Genomic DNA, 24080 nt, shown 5'->3' with positions numbered 1-24080 from the left:
AGTTAGAAAAAAAAAAGGGGAGCAGTTGACATGGATTATTTCCTTTAATCTATTTGCTCTCCTTTGCCTTTTGTACTTTCTTCATATAGATCTGATTTACATAAGTTAATTAATCTTTTACAAGCTTAGCAAGAGCTCTGTCACAAAGAATATCTTTTGCTATTCAGTTTAACAATCTTTATTAATTAAACCTCTGTTCTATGCAAGGTACAATACTTACATGACTAGAGAGATTTAGACAGAGTAAAATTATAGCATGGGGCCGCAGGTCTGCTAATAGACTATAAGATACTTGAGGACAGAAATGATAGACTTTTGTTTTTTGATTTGGTCTTTGTAGAACAATGCCTTGTATGTAGTAAAAGCTTAGTAAATGTTTGTTGAATTGAACTAATTGCAAGTAAATCACGTCCAATTAGCATCTTCAATTCTAGAATTTGTGGTTTCTTTAACCAACTCTCAAATTTTGCAGAAACTGGATGCTAGCCAGGTCTAGGATCAGCTGGGAAAAGGAAGCTTCTAATGTTTCAGTGGGGGTTGATGCCCAACATTGCCTACATCAGTGGTGTCCAACTCAATTGGAAATGTATCCCTGCTACCACATGTTGACTTAGAAAACCACAAATTAGCAATATCTGTGTGGTATTGTGTTTCCATTTATTTTGTTAAACATTTCCCAATTATATTTTAATCTGGTTCTGGCCACACTTGAGAATGTTGGGACCAGAGACAGTGGATTTATCACCTGTGACCCACATAACAGTAATATTGGGGCTCTAGCCTGGGAACCCAGAGGAAATGATGATATTACAATGACTCTCCTTATTTTGTTTTATGCTGGCCCCTTGCAGAGTGTGGGAATTACTGCCTCAACAGTAAGTATAATAGGTCCTATAAGGAGAATGTTATTTGTGGAAAATTACTCTCCAGTTTACCACTCCTCCACCCAGCAAACACCAATGCACTCCTACTTGAAGTCTGGAGTTACCAAACTCAGTTCCCAACCTAGGGTTGGCTGTCCAAGAGTCATTTTTATTCTTCTGACCTATAATACTACCAACAGAGCTGCCCTTCGCACTTATGGAAGGGCAATAGCCATTGAACCTTCCTTCCTTCCTTCCTAGAACAGTCTCCTCACTCAAAGGGAACATATATGCCCCAGAGCAAACCCCAGGGAACAGAATACTTATTAGAGAATCAACACACAGCTGAACTATGAGCTCTAATCTTCAAGCCTGCATTTTTGAGCCTCTCTGTACAGGGCTGGTGTGTGACAAGTATGTTCAGACCATTTAAAGAAGTCCAGGAGAAGGTCTCTTGGCCCTGGATTTAACATTCCTGGCCAACAACAGCAGGGATTTGGCATGACTGTAAAACTCACACTGGGGGCAAGCCAGAACTGGGCAGGGGCCCCTTGGTTTATGTTTAGTTCAGTTCATGTTGGAAGATTGGGTCAGAGCCGGAATCTTCCTGCCCTTCTTTTCTTTCATCATCAATTATCTGTAACAAGATGCTTGTGATTCTAAGAACTTTATTTTTTCTTTCCTCCTTGAGCTAATTTCCCTCTGTCTTTCTTTACTTCTGACTATATCTTTCCATCTGTTTCTCTGTCTCCATCTGTCAGTCTGTCTCTCATTCCCCTCCCTCTCTGTCTCCTTTTCACCCCCTCCCCATTTCTTTCCTTTTCCTTTTCTATCTACTTCCTTCTGTTTTTATATTTTTCTTTCTGTTCAGCCTCTTTCCATCTTTCTGCCAGTCTTTTCCTACTCTAATCCCCCTCTTCATCACTCCTTGCCTTTGATGTCATTTTCCCTTTATTTCTCTGCCTCTTCTTCCTTTCTCTGCGTCTTTGACCTCCTTTGTTTTCCCCTTCATTTACACTGTTTCTGCTCTCCATTCTTTTTTCTATTTTACCAACCCCTCCTTTGTCGGCTTTTGTACTCCTGATTTTTTTTTCCTTCTTTGTCTTTCTTCCCAACCCCCCCCCTTTTTTTTTTGAGTTATTAGTAGTATATCCCAGTCTCCCATCATTGCATGGGTAGATGTCCAGGTCAGCCAATTCCTTTCTAAAGCCAGTCCTCAAAGGACAATGATACATTTTTCCACCACCCCACCCCACTAATCTTTTGGAGTATCTATATTGGTTCTATTATCATTTCAATAATCACGCCACCATTCATTTGAGGATGTCCTTGGATGGATTCTGGAATAGATTCTTTTCGAAGAAAAAAAATCCTAATAGACCAATGGGAATTATTTTGTCTTCCTGCCTGGGAGAAGAGCCAGGCATCCCCCCAGATACTCAGCATATGGCCCAAGACCTGCTCTTTGACCTCAAAGAATGATTCTGAACAGGCCTGATTTTGACAGATTACACACAAAGGAAGCACTTGCCAGAGAGATATGTTCTGCCCAAAGAGTGGTCAATGACACATGCATGTCAGCCCAGATAAGGGATTTAACTAAAACTGATTGACCAAGGGGTAGAAAGAACCAATCAGGACACACTAATTTCAGGCAGCTGGGGTAAGGGGAAGCCAGGCAAGACAATAAATATGCTACTAAGAGGGAGGAGATTTTGAGTTGCTTAGTGTCAGACTGCTCCCAGTTGATTTTTTTTTTTTTTTTTTTTCCGTATTTTCCTACCTTAAGGTTGGCTCTTGGGTCTAGAGTATATTCACATTGACCCAGCTCCATTCCTGAGAACTACATACCTATCTCACCTCAATTCTGTTTTTTCCCCCCAGCTATTACCGAAGCCATTGAGATCCCACAGTTTATTGGCCGGAGTTACCTCACCTATGACAATCCAGATATCCTGAAAAGGTATTGAATTTCTAGAAGTCTTTCAATTATTTTTCCAGCTTTCTGCTAAGCCTAAAAGTGAGCATTCTCTCTCCTCACCTCTGCCTTTTGGAATCCTTAGCTCCTTTTTTAGAACTCAAGTGCCACTTAATGGGATAGCAATAACTCCTCCAATTATTTCATATTTATTTTGCATCTAATTTGTGTCTACTTGTCTCTGTCCTTGTTATTCCCTTCCAATAAACTATAAACTCTTTGAAGTCAGAGACTATTTCTGTCTTTGCACCTGGTGCTCAGCACTTACTAGGTACTTATTAAATTGTAAACTGGATTGGAATTTTCCTATTATGGAAGTGATAGAGCTTCTGAGGGTTTTTGGATCCGGGATTTCTAGGGCTTTTAATCCCTTTCAAACTTGTTCTATTCTGATTCTAAAATTATCTGATTAAGCCTTATCTAGAAGGAGAAACCTCTTAACAACCTTAAAACAAAAGAAAAGTAATCACTAGTCTTTGAGGATGGGGAAAGCCAAGCTGTGGCAACAGCAAACTTAGGGAGAGTTCAAGGTCATGGATTAGATCATTGTGGCTGCTGGCTGCAGTCCTAACCCTGGCCAATTGTCTTCCTAAACATACACTATTGACTACAGAGGACACTGGACAAGAAAGAAGGCATGGTGGAGTTCTTTGACTACCAGTAGAAAAAACAAGTCAAAGTTCATGCCTGTTTGATGATCAGAGTAGGTGAACAGTAATAGCTCAGGAGGATATTGTATGACCTTAGGCTCCGGGTGATGAGGCATTAACTTGGCCTGAATCCCAGGGCCACTTTACCTAGTACTTAAGAATTCATCCCAGGAGGATCTCAAGTCCCAATGTACACTACTTCCTACTAGAACTATTCTGCTTTAGCCAGAAACTTTCAGGATCTTCCCCTCCCAGATTCATGAATTTATTTATTTATTTATTTGTTTGTTTGTTTGTTTATCTATCTATCTATCTATTTATTTATTTGATTATTTGTTTAATTATTTATATTTATTTAAATTTTAGAGGGACTAAGCTAAAGAAGAGATGCTTTGCCTCAGTTGCTACCTGATTTTAATCACTGAATGGGTGGAGATTCAGCCAAACTAAGACTTGTTGAAGACCTTAAAAAGGCCAAGATCTCCCACTTCATCATTGGCTAGGAGACACTAGATTCCTAACTTAGCCTGTTGCCCCCAAAATATCACAGAGACTGGTGCCTCATCTACCCTAAAGGCCAGCAGCAGAAGGGCATCTTAGTTGACCCTAAAGATACCCTTTTAGGGATCAATTCTAGATATCACTGCTTTAGGAATCTGTCCTGGTTTGGGATTGTGGCTCATTGAAGATCTTATCTGTGGTCATTTGACTTTGAGCCATTTATTCTACCTCTCTAGATCTCAATTTCCTAATCTGGAAAATGAGGGAGTGGAACTAGAAGTTCTTATGATGAAGTTTAGTTTTGGGGTACCCAAATGAAAATGAGGTTTAGTGGCGGCACAAGCAGTTCTTTGTAAAGGAATTTACAAACCTGAAAACCTAGATTGATAAAAGAGGTTTATTATGGGGATTGGAAGTAAGGTTAAGGAAATAGGTCAGAATAAAGAGAGCAGGACACTGGAAACATTCCAGTGGGCAGAGAGTCTTTGAGGTGCCAGGCGGAGTGCCAGGCATGGTGCTGGCATGTTTAGACCCTCTGCAAAGAGAAGGCTCCAGTCTGGCTCTTTTATAATAGGAGGCTTTGGCTGCCAGCTGAAGGGGGATTGTGGGTGAAGTCCCAGGTTGGTTCCTGGCTAGGTTTCAGCCAGGGTTAGAATTTGAATTGAATTTAATGGGTTTGGGGATTGAGCCATCCCCACCCAGATAACAAAGATGAAACTGTTTGTGCTTGGGGTGGAATCCCCTCACTGAGGCAGAGTCCAATGTTTTCTCCTTTAAGGATTCTTCAGAGTTTTGGGGTTCCCTCTTCACTTATAGACTAAAACCTATGATTTTAATGATTCTGCTTTCCCTGATCTACTGATTCTTTCTATGCTCACTAATCAATATATTTGAGTCATGTATATCATGTAGCTTTGTCTCCAGCTAAAATTCATATATCCTTTAGGATAAGGGAAATTGAAGAAGTTTAGAAGTCCCACTACTTTTTTTGAGTTTATTTTTAATCTCTGAAGTATCCCCAGTCCCCTCCTTTCCATGTCTATTGTCACTTCACTAGCTTAGGCTCTTATTTCTTCTCATCTGAAGTAATCCAATATCCTTGTAAGTCATCTGCAACCCTCAGTCTGACCCTTTTAAAATTCATCCTTCACACTGATGAAGAAATGCACATCTCTTTTTTTTCACTTTAAAATTTTTTCTTGTTTAAATTTTAATATTTTCCCCCAATTACATTCAAAACAATTTGTTTTACATTTGTTTAAAAAAGGAAATATAGTTTTCCTTATTTCTGCCCACAATTAAGAAGTTAGGTTAAACAAGAAATTCACATCTCTGATCATTCCACTGCTTAAGAACCAGTAACTTCTCATTGCTAAGTCAGGAAACGTAGGTTTATATCCTGCTTCAGATACCTAATACATACATATATATATATATATATATGGAATATATATATATACATATATGTATATGGAAATATACATATAGAGATATATGGAAATCAGTAAGACCCATTCAACCTATCAGGATCTCAGTTTCCTTATCTGTAAAGATAATAGGTACAAAACTCATGAGTTGTTTTGAGTAAAGTGTTTAGTAAACCTTAAAATATTAAATTAATTCATTATTACTACTGTTGTTGCTGAATAAAATAAAATCTCAGCCTTCCCCAATCTGAATCTAACCTTCATTTCCTATATTATACTTAAAAATCCTATATTTTAGCCAAATTAAACTACTTACTATTGCCCTATTTTGCCCTCCCCTTTATCTGAGTTCAGCTCTTCTCTTCTGATGTGTTCCATTACTTCCTCCTCTATCTCTACTCTCTTATTTTTTCATTGTTTCTCTCTCCTCCCCTTGATCCTTCCCCACTCTTTATGGTGGCAACTATACTGTTACAGTCTCAGGTGGCACATCATGCCCTTAACCTCAGAGTTTCTGCTATTCATGTTTTTTGGTACCTAAAAAAGAAAAGAAAAAAGAAAACACCTGAAGCTTGTCTTTCAAAAAATGGTTAGCAGAGAAAAGCTACTTAAAAAAACTCCTTAGCTTTGGGCCTTGGATAATTATCCTGTAGTATAAAGTGCCTCTGGGTATAAGGAGAGGTACTTTATACTACAGAGCTTCACTGTGACAGTAATAGCCCATGCTACAATTTGAGTCAACTAACTGATTTCCAAGGCTGTGGCACAATTTCAGGAAATCCTGTTTTTAAAAGAGGGGATCTGGAAAGTCATGGTGCTCAGAATTGGAGACTCACAGACCTCTTGTTCTAAGCTGGCAGGCAAGATGGTGTTCATAGAGAACAGATGTTAATGAACTTATTCAATCAGACTTATTTTTACTTCTCTTTCCCCTCCCCTCTTCAGAGTTTCTGGATCACGTTCTAACGCCTTCATGAGGTTTAAGACAACAGCTAAAGATGGGCTGCTGTTGTGGAGGGGAAACAGTCCTGTGAGACCCAACAGTGACTTTGTTTCTCTGGGTCTTCAGGATGGAGCACTTGTGTTCAGGTAAGGGATGAAACACTAGAACTGAAATTGGGGTTATTATTGCCGAGGAGTATGGGAAGGAATTCTGTGAGCCTACATTTCACTCTAGTATTTATCAGGCATTGAGTAATGGAAAGAACATTTGATCTGCAGTGAGAGATTCTCAATTCAAGTACTTTTGGTCTACCATTCGGCCCCCATAAAATTAGTTCATTTCTCTGGGCCTTCATTTATTCATCTGTAAAATAGAGTTATATTATTCTCTATGGTCCCATCCAGCTCACCATCTATGTTTTCATGTACTTCTTTTTATCTTTTTCCCTTCTCTTTCTGGCCTCGCCTAATATGTTGTTGTTTTATATAAATTAATTCCTCCTTTCTACCTCCCTTCAGGAGAAGGAAGTAGTTTGTGGCTTTTCAGACCACAAAAGCATGGCTACTTTTATGTCATGTCATGTTTTAAGGGAATGGTACTGAACACAAATGGACACAAGGACCACTAATCCAGGGCTTCTTAAACTTTTTCCACATGCAATATGTTTTCACCTGAGAAATTTGGACCCTGATTTATGGGTATGTAGAATAGGTATACAAATCAAACATTTATTGATAATAAATCATAAAGAAACTTACCTTAAAACAGTTCTTTGATATACATATAGTTTTATTATTGATTAAAGATGAAAGCAAATTTGTATACTAATGAGATGAGCATGCTTATTAATTTATATATAAAGAATTAAATTTTGACAGAATACTTAATATCTTTTTACAGTTGGCGAATTTTTTTGCAACCCTCATATTCAGTTTTGCTATTCCATATAGGGTCATAATCCATTGTTTAAACTTTGTACTAATCCGTAAATAAGCATCTTGGAAGGATGCATATTGACATAGTATAAAAATGTAATATGAAATCTATTTTATTTCATTTTACTTATTTTAATAAATATTTCCCAATTATATTTTCATCTGTTCTAGTACACTCAGGAATGCTGTGAATTACATGTTGAGTACTTCTCATTTAGAGCAATGACACTGATAGATTTGAGAAACTACTGTGACTTTTACTTCCTTTGATTAAATACAGATTCTAACCTCCCATAAAGGATCATCTATCAGCTAACCATAGCATTATACCTTTAGAGGTAGAAAATCATTTCTATGAGATTATTTAGATATTGTTATTAGAGGTCATTTATTTTAACCCTTCATTTTATAGGGAAAAAAAAAACTGAGGCAGCATGGAGCAAGTGGCATAGCAGGAATTTGAACCTTTTGGCTTTGTATCCAGTATTCTTTCTTTTTCTGCCATATGGCTTCCCACCCTTTCTATCTGTTCTGACATTTACTTACTCCCAACAAGGCAGGCCCTCTGCTCTAATCAAGCAAATCTCCTTGCTATAAAGTTGCCTCTTCCCACTTTCTTAGGGTTCAGTTTCTTCATCTGTGGAAAGGCCACTGGAATCTCTTTTAAGTGTAAATCTGTGGTCCTATGATTCAAATAAGTTGCCTGAGGCACCTAGTATTTAACTGATTGGTCCAGGGTCTTACAACTAGTAGTAACTGTCATATACCTACATTTATCTCAGGTTTTCCTGACTTCATGCTTAATTGTCCTCTCCCTACCCTTGGGTGGGTCTCTCTTCATTTGTAGAAAAGGAATAATGATTCTTGATTGCCCACTCTCATAAGGATGTGGGGAAAATGTTTTACAAATTTAAAAGTGTTATATCCATTTGAATTGCCACTTGTTTTTGTTATTTAACAGTTACACTTGAATTTATTGATTATACATAGATCAATCTGAAGGAGAAATGGAGAGAGGCAATCTCATTCCACCTCCTGGCAGATGCATTTGTTTCTACCACTACCTCAACACACACACACACAAGTAATCATCTAGTTTCTAATTGAGCATGTCTGCTCCCTGGCCAAATTGAAAACTTCTTGAAGCAAGAACTGTACCTTCTATTTGTTTATACTCACCCTTCTCCCCTGCCCTACCCCAAGCACACATAGTTCAAGTGTATACCACTAAGATTTCTGAAGTAAGTCACATTGAAAGGGAAAGGAAGACAAAAGACTTGTGCTACTGTTAAAACTTTGCTTCCTGGAAACAGTGAGAGAAGTTGAGGTCTAGGTAGGGATCCATCCTATTCAACCTCAGGACATCTTGTTGGGGCCTCTGAGGCTATTGATTATTATTATAAATTCTACATTCTGAATATAGCCATATAAGAGGCTAAGTGGTAAAATGGATAGAGTGCTGGATCTGAAGTCAGGAATACTCATCCTCCTGAGTTCAAATCTGGCCTCAAATATTAGCTGTGTGACCCTGGACAAATTACTTCATTTTGTTTGCCTCAGCTTTTTATATATGTAAAAATGAGCTGGAAAAGGAAATGGCAAACCATTACAATGTCTTTGACCAGAAAACCTCAAATGGGGTCTTGAAGGAGACATGACTGAACAATAACATTATATTGCCATATATAGAACCTCTTTGATGGAAGTAGGGATAAGGAGGTACTGTGATTTTTTTTTAGGAGGAATTTTGGCTCCAAGCAAAGAGATAATAAGCTATCACTTCTCTAAATATGCAGGAACATGTTCTTAGTCCCAAATAGCACCTCACTTTTGATCTAATTAAATTCCACAAGTATTTTTTTCTTGTTGCTAAGTTGTTTTGGTTTTTCTTTTTTAGTCATGTCTGTATCTTTTTGACCCCATTTAGATTTTTCTTGGCAAAGATATTGGAGTAGTTTGTCATTTCCTTTTCTAGCTCATTTTGTAGGTGAAGAATTGAAGTAAACAGTTAAGTGAAGAAGTATTCGAGGCCAGATTTGAATTCTGAAAGAGGGCTGACTCTAGGTCTATCGCTCTATTTACTATACCACCTAGCCACCCAAGCATTTTTAAAGCACTTAGTATGTAACAGTGTGGAACAGTACAAAAAGTGCTAAACTTGGAGTCCTGGGTTCAAATCTCAGATGTGAGAAAGGAAAGACATTTACTACCTGTGTAACCACCTTAATTTCTCTGGGTCTGGGCCTGTTTCCTCATCTCTAAAAAGAGGAGATTGGACTAAATGGACCTCTGTGAGAGGCACTGTGTTACATACTAAGGATATAGAAACAGAAATTAAAACAGTCTCTGACTAGGACAGCTGGGTAGTGCAGTAGATGGAGCACCAACCCTGAAGTCAGGAGGACTTGAGTTCAGATGTGACTTCAGACACTTGCCTCGGCTAAAAAAGCAAAAATAAAAACAAAAACCAGTACTTGCCTGAATCCTTGCTGTCCTGGGGAAGGGGAGAAGATTAGGAAAGGAGAAGGAAAAAAATTGGAACACAAAATCTTACAAAAATTAATATCGAAAAACTATGTATTTGGAAAAATAAAATATTATTGGGGGGGGGAAGTATTCTTCCTGAAAAAAACAAAAACAAAAACAAAAAAACCCCAGCAGCTCCTGCCCTCAAGTAATTTACTGATTTCTTGGAGGGTTAGATATGGAGGGAAATGACCTACACAGATGAGCATATGCATAACATATACAAAATATATGCAAAAGAGAGAAGGAATGGGTACACTCAGCAGTGGCCTTTGAGATAGACCTTGAATGGAGTTAGAGCTTCTCAGGGGAGCACAATTAATGAGATAACAATTTGGTTGCTGGAGACTGAAAGCTCTTGAGAGATTTAGCTATGCTACATTATTTCACTTAAACTCTGTTCCCTTCTGCCAGATCGGCCCCCAGAAGCAAATAGCAAGCCTGTAGCGGAGCTTAGGTTTCAGACTCCTTGCTGGAAGGCCATTTTCTTGTGGTTTTCCTGTGGTTAACCTTGCAAAAGGCCTTAAGTGCATGATTGTGCCCAAAAATGGGAACTGAAACAGTAGCTATGCCCCTGGTGGGAACCTGCCCACTTTCACCCAAAACTGACAGCTGAAAGCTATTCACCTTCAGCCATGAAAAGGGATGACACAATAATAGGGAAATTTGATCCCCATCCAGTACAACAAGCCAGTCCCCCCAATCCCTTGGCAGGCCAGCTTCCCAGCCCGTTAAGCCAGTCTCCCCCTCAGTTCCTTAGCAGGCCAGCCCCCCAGCCCTTAGCAGGCTAGTCTCCCAACCCCTTAGCAGGTCAGACCTGCTCTCACACTAAAGATTCTACAACAGCCACCCACTTTTCCCCAATCTCTTGATACCTTTCTGATGACTCCTGTCTCTCCCAGACACCTCTGAGTTATTATAATTTCTTTCTCAAGTTTCTGAAAACTGACTCTAAAGTGTTTTCCTCTCAGCTGGAGGTGGAGGATATATTCTCTGCATGAAAGGCACAAAAGGCACAACTCTGCAGATATCCAGCTGGTCTAAGCTCAGTCTCCCAGTCCCATTCCCTTCTTCTCTGCCCTCCTTCCTATCCCACCTGTTTGGCACCTGGAGCCAGATCTACTTGGGAGGTTGGAAGGGTGAGAAGATGAAGCCTTCCCTGAGCCAGACCCAGACTAAGCAGAATAGCAACTGCAGGAACTGGAGAGAGAAGGCAAGTTTATAGTATAGCAGAAAAGGCATAAGACACCAGATGTAAAATCAGGGAAACTAAATTAAAATCTTAATCTCTTCTGGATGCAGTTTTCTCACATGTTAAAGAAAGGGAATCAACTAAATGTTCTCTACAGGCCCTTCCAGTTCTAGGACGTATAAATTGCTAACCTTCAAAAATGATGATACCCAGCCTTGCCACCACCTCCCCTCTTTTTCTAGGTTTCTAAGATCCCAAAAAAAGTTTTGAGCTATATAGGATCATAGAATCAAAATTATAAAGCTGGAAAAGACCTTAGAAGTCATATAGTCTATTTTGCACATTTTGCACATGAGAAAACTGAAACCCAGGGAAGTTGGAACTTGCCCAAAATCACACAGGAAAAAACAGCAACAATAATAAGCATTTATTAGTGTTCCAGGCACTGTGCTAAGCACTTTATAAATATTATCTTATTGAAGACTCACAAAAATTTGGGAACTAGGTGTTATTATTATCCCCATTTTACTATTGAGGAAACTGAGGCACACAAAAATTATGTGACTTGTTCAGTGTCACAGATTTAGGACGTGTCAGTTTTCTGATGTCATTTGTCCTCTTCAACAAATGACAAATAACAATAGCTGACTTTCTATAGGTGGTTTAATTCATTTTTTCACACTAATCAGGACTTGGGCATAAACAGCCAAAGCAAGTTTTGAATCCAAGTCTTCTGACTATGAATACAATGTTTTGTTTTGTTTTTTCCCACTGAGCCATGATTCCTGGAATCAACACCTCAATCTTTCCAGAGAAGAGATTCAGATTTGTTCCTTCTTCCCCATCTATTTCCTTATTTCCTCAAAAGCAACACACTACAGATTAGTCCAAAACACTAGGAGCAATTAAGTGATGTATTGAATAGAATGCCAGGTCTGGAATCAGGAAGATTCATTATTTTGAGTTCAAACAAATTTGGCCTGTCTCATAATAGCTGTGTGATCCTGGGCAAGTCACTTAACTCTATTTGCCTCAGTTTCCTCAACAATAAAATGGGGATAATAATAGCCTCAGTTTCCTCATCTGTAAAATGAGTTGGAGAAGGAAATGGCAAACCACTTCAGGATCTCTTTAGAATACCATTTGGGATTTTTCAGCAGAGTCAGACAGGACTGAAAACTACTGAACAAGAAAAAAGAAAGTCAAAACATGACAATGGAAATAAGGAACAAGGGAGATTTAATAATAGATGGAAAGGGAGAAGTTTAGAAGTTACAGAGATTTCTATGAGTTCATAACTGTTTTTTAGCTACAAAGATGTGTGTAGAGATAATAACACTTGCTCCATCTCCCCCCCCCCAAGTTATGGAGATCAAGTGAGATCACATGGAAAAGCTTTGGGGGAAAATGTCTAGAAAGTTTTGCAAACTTTCAAATACTATTCAAATTAGAGTGATTATTATATTGATGATGCTCGTCAGGAACCAATGTCATGGAAGACTGATCAATGGATGGAATCTTTTTCCAGGGTTATTAACCTTTCTGAAAGGATTAAATCTCTTAAGTTGAGATGGGAATTATGAAAGACCTATAAGCCTCAGTGTGTGGCCAAAATATAAAGCATTTCCTCCAAGGAAAGTTATCCCTCTGGTGACATTCTCATGCAATAAAGAAAACAATGATTTTATAGTGTGGTTGGTTTTCTGCCCACCAGTTTCTCAGTCCTGCCTCTTATTTATTCATTCATTCATTTATTCATTCAAGAATCATCTGGCCAGCAAATAATGAAATCTATGGCTACATCTAAACAGCCCCAAACAAGAAGTCATTTGATAAAGAAAAATAAGTATTAGAAAAATACAAAAAAACCAACAGTGAAATTTTCAAAGAATAAAAGGACATCCTTATCCCATAGTTTAATTTGAAGTAGTCTTTTCCCAGGCTTAAAGACTTACTCTGTGACCCACTGGCTTTTAGATCTTTCTGACCTGTGATCATTAGTGAAATGATTTCTATGTGGGTTTGTAGCCCCTTTTTCTAGGGAAATTAAAGGCTTTAGAGCAGCAGTTCTCAAACTTTCATTAAATCAGTAGAATTCTACATTAAAATCTTCTTAAATGACTTTTTGGAAAATGCTACTTTTAGTAGGTCCAAATGATGTTTCATTTCATCTTCCCTCCCCCAGCTCCAAACCTTCCACTCAAACAAGTTAACAACTTATTTATAACATGAGCTTAGAGAATTACAAGGGACATTGAAAAGTTAGGGGACCTGTTCATGGTCATATAGCTAGTATGTCACAGGCAAGCATTGAACCTGTGTTTCTGACTCCAAGACCATCCTTTTCTCCTCTATGTCATGCTACTTTTCACTGAACCTTTTTATCCCTACTCAAACTACTCACAGTCTCCTCTTCCTCATCGTCATACTTCATCTACAAAGTTAATAACATTTGCCAAGAGGTCCTCCATTGTATCTTCCTTCTCAAATCATTTTATTCAGACATCTTCTACTATCTTATCCTTTATTCTGGTTTCAGATAAAGAGGTACACCCTTTCTCCCTGCTAAGGCAAACTCCTCTACATACATATACCCTTGAATACCCTCCCAAGTTTTCTAGCAAATTGTCCCCACAATCATCTTCTCTCCCTCCTCTTTCCCTCTTTCTCTCATATATGTGTGTGTATGTGTGTGAAAAAAATACACACGTGTGCCTTCCCTACTTCTGCAAGCCAACACACTCATGTTCTCCCAATCTGACCAGCACTGCTAGCTTTAGTCCTATATCTCTCCTTCTCTTAATTATCTCTAAACTCTTTAAGAAAACTGTCTACAACTGATGACTCTACTTTCTCTCCTCTTACTCTCTCCTAAACCCTGTATTTCAGTTTCTGGTTTCAGTCAACTGCAAATGCCCTCCTCATAATTATCAACAATCTCTTAATTCTCAAATCTAAAGGACTTTACTTAATGCTGATTACTCTAAATTTTGCCAGCACTTGACATTATTAATGAATTTCTCTTCCTGTATAATCTCTGCTTAGTAAGTTTTTATTATAGTTTTGTAGTTCCATTATCTCACCATATCATCATCCTAAAATTTTTATCCATACTCCCTGGAAGAGGGGAGAGGAATATTTTCTCTACTTGTTGCCTCCACTTTCTCTCCTCTCACTCATTTCTTAGTCCTTCTTTTTCTCTGAGTCAGAGACAGATGAAATGGAAATACATTCCATGCCTGACAGACAGATAGTACAAGAGCATGGAAGTGGAGAATAGAATGTTTGTTAGCAAGAACAACAAAATGGCCAATTTGATTAGATAGTAGAAAGTAAGAATAATAATAACATATGACAAAAAACCTAGAAAGATAGATTGGGACCAAGTTGTGAAAGGTTTTAAAAGTCAAAGGAGTTTATATTTTATCCTATATGGAATAAGGAGATTTGTGAGATAATAGGAAACTTACTTCCTTATTCATTAGGAAAATAACTTGCTCAGTAATTACAGCTGAGTAAAATCACATTGATGGATGGATGTATGGAGGATAAACTGAAATGCAGAGAGATGTGGAAGGGAGACTAATTAGGTCATTGTGATAATTCAGGCAAGAAATGATAAGGACCTAAAATAAGGAGGTCATTGTGAATAGTGAGACTCACGGCATACTCAAGAAATGAATAGGCAGACTCGAGAAATGTCCTAGAAGTAGAAATGACAATGTAGGGAGTAGGGAATTGAAGATAACATGAAAATTGTAAGCCTAGTTGACTGGAAGAATGGGAATTCCCTCAATAGAAAAAAGATAGTGCAAGATATGGGATGAGTTGACCAAAAAAAGGGGGGAGACAATGAATTTTGTTTGGAATAAATTGGGATGTCCATGAGATATCTAGTTTGCAGAAGAACAATAGAAAGACTGGAGCTAGAAAAATGAATTAGGGAGTTATTTGCATGGAGGCAAAAACTAAATCCATGGAAGTCAATGAAAGAGTATAAGGAGTGGAGAGAAGGCCCAAGACAGAGTCATGGGCTAATGCTGTAATCAGAGCCAGCAAAAGAGGCTGAAAAACCACGGTCTGACAGGTAGGAATAAGAACCCGGAGAGAGTAGTTAGATAAGAAGACAATGATCAACAGGGTCAAAGGCTGTAGCAAGGTCAACAAAGATAAGATTTGAGGAAAGGCCATTTCATTTGGCAGATAAGGGATCCAAGTTAACCTTAGAGAGATAAGTTTCAGTTAGTGGTGATCAAAGTAGACTGCAAAGGATTGAGAAATGAGTAAAAGGAGAGAAAATGAAGGCAACAAGTAGAGAAGATTATATCTTAGAAGTCTGGCTAAAAAAAGGCGAGAGAAATATAAGTTGATATTGTGATAAGATGGGTAGAAGTATATAAAGTAGCTTAGGGTTTTTTTGTTGTTGTTGTTGATTACAATAGAGGAGATTTTTGTTAAGTATGGTCTTTACCATTTTGAAATGGCAAAATAAATAGTTTTAAAATAAAAATAATGGTTTTTAATTTAAAAAAAAGCTTTATTTTAAAATGTTAAAATCAGTTTTAACTCATGGAAGAAATATTGGCCACAGTTCATTGAATTCTGCTCTTGATCAGTAAGAAGTCAATTTTCATTCACCTTATTGTTTTTAAGTTTTTGCTTTGGCTGAATATACACATTTTAAACAACCATTGTAGACAGGTTTATTTTATGTATTCTTTTCTCTTTTTGTTGTTTAATAATATTCAGTTATGTCCAACTCTTCATGAACCCCTTTTGGGATTTTCTTGGTAAAGATACTAGATTAGTTTACCATTTCTTCTCCAACTCATTTGACAGATTAGGAAACTGAAGCAAACAGGGTTAAATGACTTGCCCAAACTCATACAGCTAATTGGTATTTGAGGATGGATTGGAACTCAGGTTTTCCTGTCTCCTGGCCTGGTATTCTATCTACTGTGCCGCCTAGCTGCCCCGTTCTCTAAATGAATATAACTATAGAAAAGTTTTGCTTCTAGGCCAACATAATAATAACTGACATTTCGATAGGACATTAAAGTTTATGAAAGTACTTTATAGTCATTATTTCATTTGAAATTCACAATAGCTTTATGAAGTAGATAAAACAGTTCCATATTCCCCCATTTTATAGCAAGATAAATTGAAGCTCCAATTAGTTGTATCTCATGTAGAATCACAGGGATAGTGAATATCAGAGGCAAGATTTGAACCAGATGTTCCAGCCTCTAAGTCATTACACCCTACCATACAAAGCATGGTTTCTTAATCCAGAGTCTGTGAATTTGTTCTTTTCAATATTTTGATCATTGCATTTCAATGTAATTGATTTATTTTGTAATCTTGTATATTTTATTTTATCCATTTAAAAATATTCTACAAAGAGATCTGTAGGCTTTGTCAGACTGTAAAAGGGATTCAGAAGACTCCAAAAAATTTAAGAACTCCTGACATGAAGGGTCAAATGAGTTACTAGAGCCCAGGGATAGCTCTTCTTTCCTGTCCCCAGACACTGCTGCCAAAGCCCCTGTGTCTTGATTCTGGTGTTCCTGGTGGTTCAGGGAAGTAGGTCTGATGGGTGTCTTGAGATGGAATAGAAACAGTATTATAAATGATGATTAATTTAAAATGAAATAATTATCTTAATTAAAAAAAAAACTTTCAGAGACATTATGGATTCAGTGGGACTTTGTAGATTTTGTGGGAAATGCACCAACATGGTATCTATGGGAAAATTATCTTCTAAGTTCCATATTGTTCTCCTCACTTTTAGAATGCAGCCGTTAGGCACAAGATTGGATTGTGTTCTCAAGTTTTACTCTTTTCTCTGCTTCTAGCTACAACTTGGGCAGTGGTGTTGTTTCCATTGTAGTGAACGGATCTTTCAATGATGGCCGGTGGCACAGAGTAAAAGCTGTCAGGTGAGTAAGGGTTTCTTTGGGAGCAATCAGGGCCAAAAAATAGGGATCTAGCTTTGGATTTAGCACCATCCCTCAGCCCCATCTATGTCTCATCCCACCCCAATCATACACATGCATACACATGCATTGCCTCACCTTGGGGAATCCTACATCAATGTCCTATCTCTGGACCCAACTCTCTTGAAAATATTTTGTCTTTAACTCCAGATTTTCCCAAATTCCCACTGGAATGCTTTCTCATTCCTGGCTTTCTAGGTATCTTATGCATCTCGTGGATTTCACAATTAGCATTATAGGGCATTTTATTTCTATTCTATCTCCACCCTTCCTCATCACTCAAACTTATTTGTCCTGTATTATATTCTTCACTTCAGGGTGACTTCAAGGATTGACTCTATCTTCCAATTACCTTCTTATTAACACATTAAAATTGTCTAACTTATGGGAAAAGACTAAAGGAGATGCCTAGATTCTCTTTTCTCTTCTTGTCCTTGTTCTTATCATTGTTGTTCTCCTTATCATTGTTGTTCTTTTCCTTCTTTTTCTCTCTTCCTCTCTCTGTCTCTCTCTCTCTCTTCTGTCTCTCTCTCTCTCTTTCTCTCTCTGTCCCTGTCTCTCTGTTGTCTGTCTTCTATGTGTGTATCTGGGTCTTGTTCTGTCTGTGTCTCTCTGTCTCTGTCTCCTCTCTCTGTGTTTCTCTCTCTCTCTCTCTCTGTCTTTGTCTTTCTCTCTCTGCTCTGTCTCTTTAGCTCTCTCCTTCCCTCTTTCTCTTCTCTTCTCCTCTTTCCCTCCCTACTTCATTGTTGTTTGTCCTTCATTCTTGAAGAGGACCATGACATCAGGGAGATGATACCATGACATGCAAGTGAATTGGATTTAAGTGAGGAAGGGCTGCACAAGGTCACCTCCTCACTTTGGCCATTTGGGTTTAGTGGCCAGATATAGATCAGAACAACCAGAAATGGCCCTGGATGCAATAGAGGAACTCAACCTTTTTAAATTAAGGTCTTCAACAGTTCTCAGTTTGATTGAGGCTGCACCCATTCAGTGATTAAGGCTAAGTAGCACTCTTTCACCTAGTCCAAAAACAAAAACCTAAACAAATAAATTTGGGAGGAGAACCTCCTTTCCAACAAAGAGTCATATTTAGGAAATTTATCTTGGAGGCCATAGCAGGGGACAGCTAAATGAACAAGCAAAAGGCCTCAAACTGAGCTCTATTCTCAGGGCAGAGGTTTTTATTCTCTTTCTGTTTTATACAATCCATTGAGGGTAAGAATGAGAAGACCCGAGCCATAGGTATTCATTATAAGCCAGAAAGTAGGTGGTCATTCTGTGTTTCAAAATCCCCTTTGTCTTCTGTACTCCTCCATCCCACCCCGGATACTAGAAGTAGGATTAAAGTGTTAGCTCTTGAGGTTTGGGACACCATTCTCATGCTTAATCCTCATCCTTCATTAGATGCTGTCTATAAAATAACAGTTGAAAATGGTGACTATCTTTCCAGGGATGGCCAGTCTGGGAAGATAACTGTGGATGACTATGGAGCTAGAACTGGCAAATCCCCTGGACTTATGAGACAGCTGAATATCAATGGAGATCTCTATGTAGGTGAGTTTGGTGATACTTGGCTAGAGCTAAAGGCTTTGTTTACATTGATATTTCCTGTTTGTTAAGGTATGGATTCCCTTTAACTGTTAGTTCCAGTGACTAAAGCCAAATGAATGACAGGCAGGAAATTTGGGAGGTCTTTAATTCTTCCACAGTCAAACCTGGGCTGGAAACCAGGGCTGGAGGAGACTTGCTTAGACCCCTTTGTGTTTGGCCCAATGCGGTGGGGAAACAAAGCTTTTCTTGTTTTGGAAACAAGAACTTGCCAAAACCAGGCACTATCTGGAAGGAAGGAGAGGTTCTTCTGTTCCCAGGCACATCTCTCCCACTCAGCAAAGACTTAGGAGGAGCAATGAATTTGCAAACTTTCTGCATATAATAAAAAAATAAATAAATAAAGTATCCCTTTATGATTAATAATATATTTAAATTAGTTAATAAATTGGGATTAATAGAAAAAAATGATAAATGATGTTTAGCAAATTTGCTAACTCGTTTTGTTTGAAGTTGGTGTGGTCTCTTATACTCCACATATCATTGAAATTAATATTTATTGACTGAATGAAATCCCTTAAAAATTTTACCAATGACCATTTTGTTCCAAGGAAATGGCTTTAACTAGAATATAAATGTATAGCATATGCTTGTACCCATTTACTTGACTTCACAGTTAATCATAAGATTGGTTAATATGACAGAAAAGGAATAAATGTTGGATAAATGATAAATGTTGCAGAAGATTAGGACATTTGGAAGCTAATGCATTGTTGGTAGAGTTATGAAATGATCCAGCTGTTCTAGAGAATAATTTGGAACTATGCCCAAAGAACAATCAAGCCATGCCTACCCTTTGACAAAATCATAGGAGAGATGAAAGTGAAATGTTAATAGATTCATCCCCCTTGACCTTGTTAAATTGACTGAAGGGATAGATCAGTCAGTCAATCAATAGAAACAGTGGGTACATCAGCTGTGCAAGCATGTTCAAGAAAGTTGGAAAGATTCAGGAAATGTGACATATCTAGATTGGAAAATAACTGCCTCCTTGTATTCTTTCCTGTTCATAGCACATCTGAAGTATTGGGCTTAATTATGGGGTCACAGCTAAGAAAAGACAATTGAATTCTAACTCTAATACTACCTCTTTGAACTGGAGCAAACCACTTCATTTCTCAGGATCTTAAGTTTTCTTTGTAAAAATGAGAGTATGGGACTTCGCGACTTTTGATCTATTTTCCTGCAATAAATCTATGATTCTGTGATCTATGAGAAGCTAGATAGCCTCTAGAAAAATACATCTAGTATTACATCCAGAAGAGTATTATTCAATTCATGAGGAAAAAAAATTAGAATGTTTAGCACACACTAGAAGGACAGACTTGAGAAAAGGAATTAGGAGTGGGAGAATTTGAGAGCTACCTTTTAAAATATTTAAGGAACTGTCATATGGAAGAGTGATTAGAATTACAGAAGGCAGAAAAAGGTCAAAATTTAAATCCTTGCCAATTGTGAAATATTGTGATTCTCTAGTCTTATGATCTCACCTTTGACTTGTCTCCTTCCCTCTCTGTCCCTGGCAGGTGGAATGAAGGAAATTGCTCTGCATACAAATAGGCAATACATGAGAGGTCTAGTGGGCTGTATCTCCCATTTCACTCTTTCTACTGATTACCACATTTCCCTGGTGGAAGATGCAGCTGATGGGAAAAACATCAATACCTGCGGAGCCAAGTAAGCACAGCCAAACTTTCCCAAGGGAAAGTGAGGATTATTCTTCCAGAAGCCCTGTGTCCCTGCCATCCAGCCCAATGCTGCACACCAAGTCCCCAGGGCACTCTTTGCTCATCAAAGAGGAAGTCACCCTGATGAGAACCTATGGACTGGACCAAGAGAGAGGAAACCCAGCAGCTTTCCCTGTTGATGCTCTATGGACCAAATCTTACTGAATCCTCTGTGTAGGAAATATCAGACTGTCCACTGAATGTATAGTGACTAACAAGATCAAACATCAATGCAAATTCCAGAGATCACTGTGCTGTGATGAATAGTTCAATGACTTTATTGTGAGTCATAGTGCTTTCTTTTTAAACATCCAGCAGAATAGTATTAAAATGTTTTTCTTCATTCCTGATTCATGATACTTCTAATGACAGCAGGATGACTATGTGACCCCAAACTTCCCCTCTGTTACCCTGCCTCATGAAATTGCTTAGTTACCTGCTATGTCCTCAGCACATTCTGGCCATACTATGTATATAAGGAAACAAGAAATTCAACCCTATGGAAACTATTTCAGAATCATTATGGGGACTGGAAAGGTCACCCTTAATATTAAAAGTCTCTTTTTTTTTCAATAATATGAACCTCAGAAAATAGACGCCATGTTTTTGTAGAAGTACTTTTGTATGTGTATATTTTTATAGAGGCAGAACTGACCACATAGTATACTTTGGAAAGTTTAGGTGAATTCCATATGCTTCAGTCCTTGAATACTTTGCATTTGAATACCATTTGGTTTGGTATCTGTGGAGGGGTAGGGTCAGGGTGGACAATAGGGAACCAGATAATTCTCTTTTGTCAATATTGATGACTCAGAGTGTATGATTATGAAGCTTTCCTGACCTAAGCTGATTAAAGGATTGAACATATATCATTTCTGGATATTTTGCTATTACTTTTTCTGTTGAGTGGGGAGAAAATTAGTGAAATCTTAAGAAGAGGATAACATTCATTTGTTCGCTCATTTACCCATCCATTCATCCATTTATTCAGTCATTTTCCTTCATTTATTCTATTAGCATAGTTGCTTCCCTCTTGTAGTAGCCATACTCCTGAAACCTATAAAAATTGGCATTGCTCACACTGAAGTCTTTCTTATGACCTGAATAGAGACATAGCCATCAAGGTGGGGCTAGGGAAGAGCTGTTCTTCCAAAAGGTCAGCCATGGGCCCTTTGATGTCCAGGCATATGACTCTATAGCCTGAAGAATATATCCCAGTAGCATGATTATCTGGGGGAAATTTGAGCTGCACACCCTGTCCACACGAAGAGCTGAGAAATCTGACCTGACTGAAGAAATGAACTATAATTAGCCCCATCATGGAATCAGCCTTTTTCATTCAACATATATCCATTATATCCCTGCAAAAGCACTACTGTACAAGATTGGGGTGGGGGGAGCAGAGGGCACATGAAAAGAATGACTTCCCTTTAGACATGTTTATGGGTTATATATCAGTCACAACTTAGTTTCTCCCAGCTCTGTGAGGTTGATTTATATATATATATATATATATATATGCATTATTATCCTTAGATATAGATATAGATATATAGATAGATAGATAGATAGATATATGCATTATTATCCTTAGTATTGGATGGATAAACTAAAGCTAGGAGAGTTTAAGTAGTTTGCCTATCTAGTTAGTTTCATTCAACTGGTAAACAGCATAGTTAGCATTCAAACTTAGGTCTTTGAATTCTATGACACCATGTTACTTAAGCTCAGGCTCAGTGACTCCCAGCATCCTGGCTTTGGGAATTTCAGAGTAAACATATCCTGATACCTAAACCAAGTCAGAGGTGGCCAGGATACTTCCTGCCAAGAGCTGTCTGCTAATTCATATTCTCATGTCCTTGTCCCTTCAAGGGTATGGGAATTAGTATGATCACACAATGTTTAGGTAGATCATGGCTGTGTACCACTTCATAAACTCTCTAAGAGGGAAAGTATTGGGTCTGGGTCCTGTCTCTCTACCTTCCCTGCAAAAAAGGAGAAAAATCACTTCCCCAAAATCACCATTCCTTTGTGAATATGGGTATATATTTAGATTTAGGGTAAGAGTTAGAAGTGGGAGGCAGGAATTGGATTAGGGTTAGGATTAGAGTTAGTTATATACTATATGATATATATATTTATACATATTGTATGTATGTATGTGTATAATAAGGTGAGTTATTTTTCCAATGTAAATATTGTCAATGGAAAAAATGACCCCAAAATATGAAGACAGTGATATGGCATTTGCCTTCAAGGAGCTTACAGTCTAGTTGGCAAGATAATATAGGGAGACAGATATGGGTAAATTAAATAGGGAAAGTGCTATTCCCAAGTAATAGATGAAGAAACTGAGGTTCAGGTTGAATAGATGAATTGCCCTATGTGGGGTTGGGCAAGTCCCATTCTCTTCAGATCTCAGTTTCTCCATCGGTCTAGCTAGAGGGTTGAACTAGATCAGATGTATCAAACACATAATCGGAAGGCCGCATGCACTCTGAAACACTCCCCAGTACTAGGAATCAGATTAAAATATAGTTGTGAAATATTTAACAAAATAAATAAAAATACAGTAAAACATGGATAATAATTACATTTGTTTTGCCCTCAGAAATCCTTATATGTGTATATCTATAATCTTGGAATATTAGATAAAACATTAGACTTAGAATCAGGAAAACCTGAGTTTGAATCTTGCCTTAAGCATTTACTAGCTATGTTTTCTCAGGAGAAAGTCATTTTACTATTGTTTCAGTTCCTTCATATGGAAAATGAGAATAATAATATTATATATATTCCAGGGTTGTAATCATATATATGTAAACTGCTTTGCAAGTCTTAAAGCATTCAGCCACTTTAGTTATTATTTCATTATCATATCCTCATCTAGCTGGGAATGTGCTTCTCTAAAACGAGAGTGTGATGAGCCCCAATCTAAGTCACCGAGGTAGGTTGATGATAGGCAGGGAAGAGGAAGGAATCATAAAGAAGTGAACATTTTAAGGAATTCCATAGGTTCAGAAGCATAAGAAGATGATCAAAGGCAGGAAGAGGAAGTACTGAATCTCTCACCTTTGTTTTCAGTCTTGTTCATGTTTCTCCTCTTTATGTATTCTCTGTTCTAACCAAATTAGCTCCTCTAGTCATTCCCCAACTCATCATCTTTCTGTGCCTTTAATTAGGATGTGCCTTTAATTAACTAGAATGCCTTCATTTCCTACTTCTGCTTCCTAGAACCTTTAACTTCCTTCAAAGTTCACAAAGTTCAAAGCCACTTCCACTCAAGTTTTCCTGATCTCTTTCCCCTCCTCCAATTGTCAGTGATTTTCAGAAATGTCTTTGTATTTATCTGAGTGTATATTATATAGGCTTCCTCTCCCCCTACCACCATCTCTTTTCTAGTGGATTTGAGGTCAGGGACTAATTTTTGTTTTTGGAAGGTTTTTGTCTTTGTATACAAAGTTCATTCATTTGTTCAGCAAACAATAAATTCCCATGGCCTGTGCTGTCTCATTTATAAAATAAGGGAACTAAACTAAATGATTCTTTAATGCCATTTAATTATTATCTACTATGTACCAAGAAGGCAGCTATGTGATTCAGTGGATAGAGCACCATAACTGGATTCAGAAAGACCTGAGTTCACATTTGGCCTCAGATACTTACTAGTCATGTGACTTAACCGTGTTTTCCTCAGTTTCTTCAATAATAAAATGAGTTGGAAAAGGAAATGT

The 24080-nt window shown here is 37.9% G+C and overlaps 1 protein-coding gene across 2 annotated transcripts in view; it reads left to right on the top strand.

Annotated features, from left to right (window-relative positions):
• Positions 1–21213, top strand: part of EGFLAM (EGF like, fibronectin type III and laminin G domains) — a 244052-nt gene extending 222839 nt beyond the window's left edge. Inside the window, exons 19-24 of one of the 2 annotated variants that reach the window (XM_074282625.1) lie at positions 852–875; positions 2748–2826; positions 6365–6508; positions 16871–16954; positions 18462–18565; positions 20146–21213. In XM_074282625.1, coding sequence (XP_074138726.1) covers positions 852–875; positions 2748–2826; positions 6365–6508; positions 16871–16954; positions 18462–18565; positions 20146–20300 — 590 coding nt within the window. In that variant the 3' untranslated portion in view covers positions 20301–21213. The remainder of the gene's footprint in view (positions 1–851; positions 876–2747; positions 2827–6364; positions 6509–16870; positions 16955–18461; positions 18566–20145) is intronic. The other variant, XM_074282626.1, reaches the window with a different exon arrangement.
• The last annotated feature ends 2867 nt before the right edge of the window (positions 21214–24080 follow it).

The sequence above is a fragment of the Sminthopsis crassicaudata genome, chromosome 1 (genome assembly GCF_048593235.1).
Source record: "Sminthopsis crassicaudata isolate SCR6 chromosome 1, ASM4859323v1, whole genome shotgun sequence".
NCBI lineage: Eukaryota > Metazoa > Chordata > Mammalia > Dasyuromorphia > Dasyuridae > Sminthopsis > Sminthopsis crassicaudata.
This window is presented reverse-complemented; position numbering and strand designations above follow the sequence as displayed.